This window comes from Aquarana catesbeiana, linkage group LG09 (genome assembly GCF_042186555.1).
Source record: "Aquarana catesbeiana isolate 2022-GZ linkage group LG09, ASM4218655v1, whole genome shotgun sequence".
NCBI classification, from domain to species: Eukaryota; Metazoa; Chordata; class Amphibia; order Anura; family Ranidae; genus Aquarana; species Aquarana catesbeiana.
Window position 1 is genome coordinate 47,337,190 of NC_133332.1, and position 11,357 is coordinate 47,348,546.

Below are 11,357 nucleotides of genomic sequence, written 5' to 3' on the forward strand. Positions count from 1 at the left end.
GGCAGATGTAAATTCGCACATTTTATTTTCTACATAGTCCACTCTCTCTCCTAACGCATCAATTTCCATTTTAGATTTTTGCATGAAATTTTTTTTGAAAAATTATGTTTATTCACAGTTTTTTTAAAAACATACATACAAAACATAACATACTTGCAATCCCAACCCTCCCTCCCTTAACCCCGCCCCCCCTCCCATCTTCCCCTATCCCGTGCAGCGACCCTACCGGTTACAGGAACATATTCTTATATCATGGTGTTTGAGATAGTAACCTTATATTCTTTTTAATACAATATTTTACTGTAACATACTCACAAAAAGAAGAATCTTCTACCTAATCACGCCTGTATTTCAATTATTACCATAATGTCCCTCACTTCGTAATACATTTAGTCATTATGCTAGGGTCTCATTAGCATCAATCCAACACTGCCACACCTTCTCAAATTTCGTAGGACAGCCCCTGCTTAAATATGTAGCTTTGTATAATGGGAGAACCTTATTTATCATATCTTTCCAAAAGGGTACCGTTGGTGGCTCGGGCTTCTTCCAATAGCTTACTATGGCTTTACGTGCATAAAACAAAACAATAGAAATCAATGTCCTCTGAGCTCTCCGTGGTGCAATACCTTCCAGCAAGCCCAGCAGGCAAACCGACACCGTGAGAGGAACAGGCATTTTCAGCAAGGACTGGACAGTGCTAGTTACCCCCGTCCAGAACTCCCTGATCTCCTGAAAATGCCAAAAAATGTGGTCAAAGTCCGCTGGGCTGTGCGCACAACGCCAGCACTCACTTGTACCAGTGCCATATATGCCTGCCAGCTTCGCCGGAGTATAATAAATCCTATGCAACAGCTTGAATTGGATAAGTCTGTCTCTAGTTGATACCAAAACTCCGAATGTGTGGTCCCACATATCATCCCAGTCGTCTCTCCCAAAATCAGGGACTAGCACACTCCAAGTGTCTCTGCACTTATTAAGCATTTTTGGTGTTTCAACAAATAGCCCTTTGTATACCTCCGATAAAGGTTTCTTTAAATTTTCCTCACTCAATAATGATTCAATGGGAGGTGTACCTATAACCAGAGAATCTGATCCAAATTGCGACTTAAACGCGTGGCTAAGTTGCAAATAGCGGAAAAAGTACCAGTTAGGCAATTTGTGCCTGTCTTTCAGCTGGTTAAAAGTAAGAAGTTTATTACCACCCACTATATGTTTCAATTGTTTTATACCAACTCTGGCCCATATGATTGGATCGGGAATTGTGTTCAAATGCGGGAGTTTGGGGTTGAACCACAGGGGAGTGTCTGGGGACCACACATCAGATTGAGACTTCATCAACGCCCTCACTCTGACCCATGCGCGAATTGTTACTCGCATTGAGTTAGTCGGAGATGACATAGCCGATGTTCCTCTATATAGCAAAAATGAAAGGCTCTCAAAGGACCCCAAATGGGATGCTTCCAACACATTTGCTGCGTCCCCGTCATCCCGCACCAACCATCTTCTGGCCACAACCATTTGTCCAGCTATGAAATATTTAAATAAGTCTGGGAGAGCAAGCCCTCCCTGCCCCCAGGGCTCCTGCAGCATCCTAAGGCCTATTCTGGGGTGTTTTTCGGACCAAATAAAAGACCCAAATATACTGTTTATCTTTTTGAAAAACTTTGCCGGGACTCAAACTGGGGAGTTCCTTAGAAAGTACAAGAAAACCGGCAACACCTTCATTTTAATGAGGTTGACTTTTCCTATAAGCGAGAGTGGTAAGTGCTTCCATGCTTCCAGCTGTATTTTAGTTTTTGCCAATGCCGGCATAAGATTTATTGACATATAGTCACTCACTTTAGGCGTTATATTGATGCCTAGGTATTTGAACTGTGTTACCCAGGTTATGGGGACCCTTTGTGTTGCCGCTGCCCTTGCCCCAGGATCAATGGGCATCACACTAGATTTCTCCCAGTTCACACACAAACCTGAAAATCTTGAAAATTCCTCCAGTATTTTGAATACTCCCTCCAGAGACAGACCTGGGTCTTGTAGGAAGAGAAGCATGTCGTCTGCGTACAGGGCAGTACACTCGCGAATGCCCCCCACCCTTAATGCCTGTACATCCTGGGATTTACGAAGCGCTATAGCCAGTGGCTCTATTGCTAGAGCGAACAGGGACGGTGACAGGGGACAACCCTGCCGCGTTCCCCTGCCCACCTCGAATGGCTGCGAAACAGAGACTCCCAACTTAATTGCTGCCTTTGGCTTACTGTAAAGTAGTGATATCCATGTCCTAAATGTTGCCCCAAACCCCATGTGACGTAACACTGCTGACATATAGTTCCAGTCCACAGAATCAAAGGCCTTAGCCATATCTAGGGACAAGACCACCCTAGTCCCTTTATTGACATGATCAATCTGCAGGTTTGTAAATAGCCTGCGTAGGTTTGTGTCTGTGGATTTCTGTGGGATAAAGCCTGTTTGATCTATGGATACTAAACTAGTGATGACTTTAGAAAGTCTAGTGGCCAGAATTTTGGTTAAGATCTTAAGGTCTTGATTCAATAATGCTATGGGTCTATATGGAGAGCACTCCAACAGATCCTTCCCTGGTTTAGGTAATAGGATAACCTGAGCCTCCAACAGTGACTCCGGTAAGATCTCGTTTTTAAGACAGAAAAGATATATATTTTTGAGTCGTGGGACCAAGGTCTCTATATTTGCCCTGTACCATTCAATACATAGGCCATCCGGCCCTGGTGATTTGTGCGGTGGGAATGATTTGATGGCAGTTTCGATCTCTTTTTCAGTGATCTCAGCCTCTAGGTCAGCCCTATCAGATTCTGAGAGCATAGGAATTTCTAGAGAAGTTAGCAATGTTTCCAACTCCTGTGAACTATAAGTAGGTATGGGAGTAAATAGGGTTCTATAGTAATCTACAAATGTTTCTAAAATGTCATTGGGATCTGTAAGGAGATTACCCTGTCTGTTCCTAATGCATGGTATATTTGTCTGAAGTCTCTGCTCCGCAGCCAAAATGGCCAATAGTTTCCCATTTTTGTCCCCCTTTTCAAAAATGGATTCCGCCCTCCTTGTCCAGGAAGTATGTGTCAACTCTGTGAAGTGCAACGCCAACACCCGTCGCGCCTCCAAGAGCTCCGAGTATGTGACATCTGAATGATCTTTGGCATGTGTTGCTTCACGTGCCCTCTCTGCCTCCTGTAACTCTTGCGTTTTTTTATTAAAGTTTTTCCTTGCTTGTTTGATGGCCGAGATGTATTGCCCCCGCATGCATGCCTTAAAGGCATCCCATACAATGGGCAAAGACGCTGAACCCAGGTTGTCCTCCCAGTAACTAGAGACATAAGGTGTCACCTGCGATGTCACTGACTCTACCTCTATCCAGCCCGGGTTCAATCTCCAAGCACCTCCTCTAAGTCTGGAAGGCAGACTCATGTGTACAGATAGTGGTGTATGATCTGATAGGCCCCCGGCCAGATAGTTTGCACCCTTTATCAGCTGCAACATGAGTGAATTAGCAAATGCTAAGTCTATCCGGGAAGAAGACTTATGTGTTTTAGATAGATATGAAAAACTCTTTGTAATTGGGTTCTTCCAGCGCCATACCTCTGTCAGGGATGCCGTATCTGCCCATGCGGCTAAATCAATCGATGCCGCCCTAGATGCATTAGATGAATCCATCGCGGCACACAGAATGGCATTAAAATCCCCTGCTATTAGCAGGGGGAGATGCATAAAGGGGGCCAGCTTACCCAACAGATCATACAATATCTGAATCTGAAAAGGAGGAGGGACATATACATTGACCAATACCATTTTGTGTGTAAAGAGATCAGCCACAATAATTAGATACCAACCTCCTGGGTCAGATATAACATTATGGATTGTGCATGGTAATGACTTACTAATTAAGATAGCCACCCCTCTAGCATACGTAGAGTAAGTTGCGTGGAGCGCACGCTGAATCCAGGGTCTGCGAAGTGACAGAATCCTGTTCCCATCTAGGTGCGTCTCCTGCAAAAACACTAATTGTGGTTTAAGTGGCTTCAAGTATTGAAACATCAGGGCCCTGCGGAATTTATCATTGAGGCCCCTGACGTTCCAAGACACTATGTTAACCATTGACCCCGCCATATTTATATATTATCACATCACAAAAACTACCATGGAGTATAACCTTTCTTAGGCGTGACCAGGCTATGTCATCACCCTGTCTGTACATAAGTTTGGTACCATCACCCAACACCCCACTTGGATCGCTGCACATTCCTGAAAGAAACAACTCATACCCTTCATAACCCCTTGCTGCGGTGAAAAACAAAAAACAATAAGAACTATACACCGAGCTTTTACCCGTAACTTGTTTCTGATCATGTAGGAAGCGTGACCGTAAAAAAAAGGTCAAAAACAACCAGAAAAACAAAATTAGAAAAAAACCTGAGTCCGTCAGTCTAGAAAAACTTCATGTTCATGTCTCTTGTGCTCCGTGCCTTCATGCCGGAGGCAGTATATTTCCCCCCTCTTGCACAGGTAGGAGTTTTTTATTACTATCGAGGCAGCGACTAACTCCCGAAACCAGTCAAAGGCGACAAAATACGTGGAGTAGGTTGTGCAACATTCATCCCAGATTATGATAGGGATTTGAATTTGAATTCCCCCCCCTCCTCCTTCTCACCCCTCCTTGCAAAAATGAAAAATGAAAAAGAAAAAAGAAAAAGTAAGCAGAGTATGGAGGGACCACCAGCAATAAGGCATTTAAAAACCCCCCCTTCTTGCATTTATGTAAGATGGACAGCAGGTGGTGCATGTTAAGGAATCTCGTCAAGTCATAGTCCATCAATCCAGTCGTTGGCCTCCATTGGGGTGTCAAAGAAATGAACCGAGCCTTTGTGCGGTACCCGCAACTTGCTGGGGTATAACATACTATACTTGATATCCTTCTCTCTCAACCTGCATCTCACCTCGTTGAAGGATCTGCGACGTTTCTGCACCTCAGCCGAAAAGTCTGGAAAAAGCATTACTTATCATATCTCTGTCTCGGAAATTTAAGAATCTCACCAGAAAAGGTCGAGGATGGGCACCCTCAGGGCGGCGGCCGGTGGGGACTCTATGAGCCCTTTCAACAACATATGTTGGAGGCATGTCAGGCAGGCCCAGCAGGGTTTTGAACAGTGATTCAGCAAATGTGGCAGGGCGCGTGCCCTCGGCTCCCTCCGGGAGGCCTACCACCCGGATATTATTGCGTCTTTGTCTATTTTCGGCGTCGTCCACTTTATGAACCAGGGATCTCATTGCAGCGTGTAGGTCCGCTATCTGAGCAGCTTGCGACCCTTGCTGATCTTCCACCTCTCCGATCCTATTCTCTGCCTCCGTTAGCCGCCCTCTAATTTTGTCCAGATCATGGCGGATCAGTGTGCATTCTGATGCCATATGCTCCACCCGCACCATCAGCATGGTTTTAAAGCCTTCTATGGCTTCCGGGATGGGTTTTGTTATTGTGTCAGGTGCTGCGGCCACGAGATTATCGTGGAGGGACACTTCTTGTTCCCCAGCAGGAGATTGCATAGCTGCAGGCACTGTGCGCGGGCTCTGTCCCTGCTTCCGTTCGTGCTGAGCTCCGGACGCCTCGGGCAAGATGGCGCCGGGGGAATCTGCGGCCCACCCCTTCCCCGAGCGCTGTAGTTTCGGGTCTTTCAGGGACTTACCCCGACCTTTTGAGGACATGGCTATCTTCCCGGCAATGTCCAGAGCCCCTCCGGAGGTATTGTGCTGCGGTCCCGGTCTGTGACAGTGGGAGAAAGGGATGTTTGAAACGGATGTGCACGGAGCTCCAGAGAGACACGTCTTTCCCGGCTCACATCCCGGCCACGCCCCCCATTTTTGCATGAAATTTAACATATCATATTGTAGTGTGCCTCTTAGGGAAATTATCATATCTTTTATAGTGGAGTCCAATATGGATTGTCCTGCTGTGGGAATTGCATTCAGTTTCTCATCATACGGATTTACATCTGATGTGTGATTATTATCTTGTGTGGGATTATTACCTTCAGCAGAAGAAATCCTCCTTCGTTTGAGAGGATTTGTAAATTCAGCCTGTGTGTCAAGGCTGCTATACCGCTGCTGACCACTGTGTGTCCTCTTTTCCTCTCCTGAGTCTGCAATGTTGTGTTCAGAGCTGTGATGGAGGGAGGAGTCAGCACCATCTTTGATCCCCTGTGTCCTGGAGGACCCAGGAATTCACTTAATTTGCGGGGTCCCTCTCTGGTCTTTCGTTTTGCTGACATTGTCACCACGTTGCCGCCGCTTTCCGGATTCGGGGTATGTTTCCAGGGCTTTTCTGTCGCTATATGTGTAGCTCAGGGATGTCCGTGATTATGGAGGCCACTCACAGTGCGGCCAGCTCGTTCCGCAGCTAGCCACACCCCCGAAGTTTCCTTATTTCAATCCTGACTGATTACCTTTAACTGCTAACTCCAACCAAAACTAATGTTTTATTTTTGGGTAGACATGGCTGGTTTTAACCACCCCTTTTCCTTGGAGACATCAGGAGGGGAAAAAAGGGATAGAAAGTGTAACATCGGGGGTTGTTTTAGCTTAAGGGTAGAGCTTACCAGTGAGCTGAGTCCACGCCAGATATGCAGTTTTAAGGGCTTGTAGGCCCACTTTTATTAAAGAAAGAAAATGTCCGATAACAGAAGAGTTGCCCACACAGGAGTTTCAGCTTTCCACAGCAACAATGTAAGTTACATAAAAAATACCAAGCCACCTGGCTCTCTTTAGCAGCACTGCTGCTCAGACTTATGCTTCAGCCCTCTCGGCTCTATAACAGAGTTCCTGTACACCCAGTACCTCAGCACTCTTTTCCAGCTTCCTTTTCCAGCCCACAGGCTTGGACCCTCTGCCTGCTCGTTAGAGCTTACAATCTAGGTGGGAGGGTCAAGTTATACAAAAGGGTAATAGCTGTGGGGGATGAGCTAATGGAGAAAATAGTGCAGTTGTTAGATGGAGGCAGGATAGGCTTCTCTGAAGAGGAAAGTTTTCAGGGATCGCCTAAAAGTGGATACATTTGAGATTCAGATTCATTGCTTTCAGCCCATCCAAAATGTATCAATACAAAAGCACATTGACTCTTGCATTCAATTTTTGATATGGCAGGCAACAGGCAATGTACCCATTTCAGGCAATATAGTAGTAATACACATTGCTTTCTTAGCAACAGTTCATCCGTTTATTAATGCTTATTTTTATCTATTTCAGGAGATTCTGGTGGTCCTCTTATTATACAATATAACAAGCGTTACATCCAGGTACAGTAAACCTTTTAATTATGATGGGTGGATTTCCAGCATAGTTTTGTAACATGTTTTGCTTTACCTTGCCTCACTTTCCAGCAATCATTATGATATGCCTATATGTTTTTGGTATTTTTATTTTTATTTTTTATGCCAGCAAAAGAACTTTTCTTCCCTCGTGATTTTCCCTTACTTGTTCACATTACAAAGTAGTGCAAGCTTCATACTTTACCATTCTCCTTTTCTTTTCTTTTCAATTTCCCTTTCTCTTGCCCTCCTCTTTACTTTGGAGGAGCACTGTCAGAGATAAGATCCTATCCTTTCCCTTGCCTTTCCCTTGCCTTTCCTTTGCCTTTCCCTTTCCCCTTTCCTTTTCCCTCTGCTCCCTTTTCCTTTCCCTTTCCTTTTCCCTCTGCTCCCTTTTCCTTTCCCTTTGCTTTTCCCTCTGCTCCCTTTTCCTTTTTTTTAAAAAATTATCAGAAATACTTTTCCTTCTTTGTTTATTGGGGATCTAAAAAAAATTAGTAGAAGCCGGTTGTAGTTATCTAATAGCAATCCCAACGCTAACCCTTGCTCTAGCCAGCAAAGGTTACTTTAAAAAAAAAGCCAGTGTGCAGACAGGGAATGAATTGCTGCCTCTGCAGCAGCAGGAGCCATTTATATCCTCCTACATAATCCCTGGTAATAACAAGCTGTCAACGAGACAACCCACTCACCAGTATATACAGGGGCTCATGGCCAAGCAGGTGGACAGTATTGGCCATTGGCACTTTGTAAAATACAATTTTTACTTACAAATTTGAAGCCAGTGCCTGGAAACTAAGAAGTACTTTTAAAACTTGACATATTCATCAAAACATTTCACAATGGGAGGAGTTGTATTTATCGGAATTGCACTAATGCTTCAGCGCCTAGGAGGGTAGCACCAAGCAATCAATATTTGCATATATTTTCCTTATGTTGTTCACTCTCCTGGCCACCCTGTGGCTAAATTCACCACAAAGAGTTGGGTATAGGGGTATGTGAGTCAAAAAACTTACTACACTGCAGTTCAGGAAACCCAAAATGATCACTATTTTTTGTTTGTACAATTGTGAATACAAAGCAGACAGCATTTTGCCCCCAAGACCATTCAAGCACTCATTTTTAATAAAATATTCACATAATACAAGAGGGCAGAGCAGAAGGATGTCTAGTTCAAGGTATTTTGCAATAACTTTTTGAAATCTTTTCCTCTTTTCTGCTTCTACAGGTTGGAGTAATAAGTTGGGGAACAGTGAACAGCTGTAAAGGGTATAAAAGGGAACAAGTCCCTACAGCTTCTCGGGACTTCCATGCTGGTGTTATCCCTGGGCTGGCATGGATAGAAGAAATTATAAAAGATGAACTTATATACCTGAAGTGAATGTTCCACACCTTGTGGGCATAGAAGAATGAATAAGACTCAATGTCGATTGTGTGACAACTTACTGATATTTCTGCAAAGACTGATATTTCAGCTTTGGATATTGGCCACCATCTTCTTAATGCTCTTGGGGACTCTGGCATTTACTCTGTACTTAAGCTTCTCTCATGAGGAGCTCTCAATCTCTTTGTTGCATCTTTGCATTACTTTACATTATCCAGAGCATCAGGAGGAGCTAGAATCCAAAATAGCATTAGAGGTAAGAGAAAATAAGAAGCCAATGAGTAAAATTACTAGCATCCAGTCATAATTGATATAAATGTTTTGGATAGGCTTCCCCTAAATATACCTATACCTTCCTGAATACATCTTTCTGAGTGATGGTTAAAAAAGGTATAGCAAGCTCTGAAATACTTATCTTTCCCTAAAGTTCTTGTACTTTGGCAGCCAGCTGGTCACATGATCAATGCTGCGGCACTGGTCATGGTCACCCGGTTTCTGTTTAAGGTTGATAAATCTAAAAGTTCATCTAGAGCAAGGCAGGCAGTGGCTACCATTTTGTCAACAGAAGATTACAAAACTAAGTGACCAGTTATGTGACATGCACTGAATTGAGACTGGAGTGGTAAGTAATTCAGCCCTTATATTACTCCTTATTTATCCATCTAAACAAGACAATTAACATAGGTTTATATCTCACAATAGGATCCGTTTAAGAGTTAAGGCTACCAAAAACATCATAGAGTTTTCGGTATAGAGCGATAGGGGTAGGCTGAGTGTAACAGCCTCACCAATGAGATCCAGAACACCAAGGTTCCTTCTCAGATCTTCTCTCCTTCACTGGTCCAGTCATCCCCACGTCTTTAAATAACATGTCAAACTAGCAGCAGACATGATCTGTGCAGATAATCACGCTAGAAAATATACTGTTAAAAGGTACAGTTAATGTCTTTCCCAAATGCATTGTTTTCTATCTCAAGCTATGACAAAGATGGTGTATTTGGATACGAAATGTGTTGGATACGATTTTGATCGTCCCTCTGACCCTTACTGGAATAAAGTCGTATCTGGACCTTTCAGCAGTGGTGTGGTGCTTCAGTTCACATTTTTGCTACACTACACTACAAGCCAAGGAGAATGTGGAGATCCTATTGGGTGTAGAAGCTTCCCGCCAGGGAACCATAATCACCTACCTCAACACCGTTACATTAAGGCTGCTTTCACACTACTCCGTTGCAAAAACATGGTAAAAATGCATATGCTTTTTTGCTGTTTGCTTCCTCCTGTGAAAAAGGACACTTGACTCAAAATGCACCAAAAATGCAACTGCGGTTGCATCCATGATACCTTATTGCAGCTTTTTCCATTTCAATGGGGAGGTGCATTTTTGGTGCATTTCTTTTTACTGCACCAAACATGCATCAAAAATGCAGCATGCATTTGTGCAACTGACCCACAACTAACTGGTGTGAACAGTTCCCGGGGATTTAATGGTCGTGCATTTTTCTTCTGCTTTTGGTAAGGCTGATTAGTGTGAAAGGGCCCTAAGATAGGATAGCAATGCCTACAAGATAATCTCATGGGTCCAATGCTATTTTACACTTAAATAACGTGTCTGCCACAACTATTTCAGTGAGTACCTGCATCCTCTCAGTACCAGAAATGTGGGAACTGTGTGGAAAGGTGAAGAAGGGGTAAGCTAGAGGTATCTAACAATCTACAAAGTATACCCTGTATACAACCTGCCCTCATCACACTCCATTCAAAATGGAACTACGTTTCTTTCTTAAAACTTGTCGACATTTTGTAAAAATGCATACTAGCTTTTTATCATTACAGTCAAATATTCACTTTGCTTATTAGTGCAAAACACTGAAACATATCAGTGCAATAGCTTTTGTAAATATCTCCAGTCAATAAAAAAATATGAATTATGTTATATATGGCCTTTAAGTTTACTCTTGTTAAATGCAGTCTTATTGTTCATTCTAACCTACCTGTAACCAGGGCCGGTACAAGGGGTGGGCGGAAGGGGCAGGTACCCTGGGCGGAGCAATTTATTGTAGGAAGGGGGTGCAGCGCTGGCAGGCAGTGTGATGTTAAACTTTCTGGGCAAGTGACTATCACCGGCCGCCCCTACAACATTGCAGAGCTGTGCCTGCTTGCAAAGCTGTGCAGAGGTGTACTAAGTGGGGGGCTGGCCGCCCCAAGTACCACACACTGGGGGGGTGTCAGGCTGGCCCCCCCTCTGTGATTGAAGCGGTGGCAGAGCCGCGGGTTTAGGCAGCGGCGCAGTGACAGGCACAGGGAGAGGTGATCTACATTGTGATGCGAGGGGGAGGGGGTGTGCAGGGGTGCAGGGTGCTGCACCTACCATCCTCTCCTCTCGCGGCCGTCGGGCTGTCTGCCTGTACGATCCGGGATGTCACACAGGCACAGCCGAGCAGAGTGAAGCCGCCTCCCCCTCTCCCCCTCCTCTCTGTTTATGTGTAAACAGGAGGAGGGGATCTGCTGAGCATGTGCCGCCACGCTGATCTGAGGTACTGAATGGGGGGGTCTGCACACTGCACTGAACGGGGGCTACACTAAAAGGGGGCATCTGCACTGAATGGGGGCGTCTGCACTGAACGGAGGCTACACTGAAGGGG

General features: G+C 44.5%; 1 protein-coding gene across 7 annotated transcripts in view; it reads left to right on the forward strand.

Annotated features, from left to right (window-relative positions):
• The window catches only part of LOC141107591 (complement factor B-like), a 216,902-nt gene extending 206,254 nt beyond the window's left edge, over positions 1 to 10,648 (forward strand). For all 7 annotated transcript variants that reach the window (XM_073598436.1, XM_073598440.1, XM_073598442.1 and 4 more), the window contains 2 exons: positions 7,270 to 7,319; positions 8,557 to 10,648. In XM_073598436.1, the coding sequence (XP_073454537.1) occupies positions 7,270 to 7,319; positions 8,557 to 8,709 (203 nt within the window). In that variant the 3' untranslated portion in view covers positions 8,710 to 10,648. The remainder of the gene's footprint in view (positions 1 to 7,269; positions 7,320 to 8,556) is intronic.
• Positions 10,649 to 11,357: the final 709 nt, after the last annotated feature.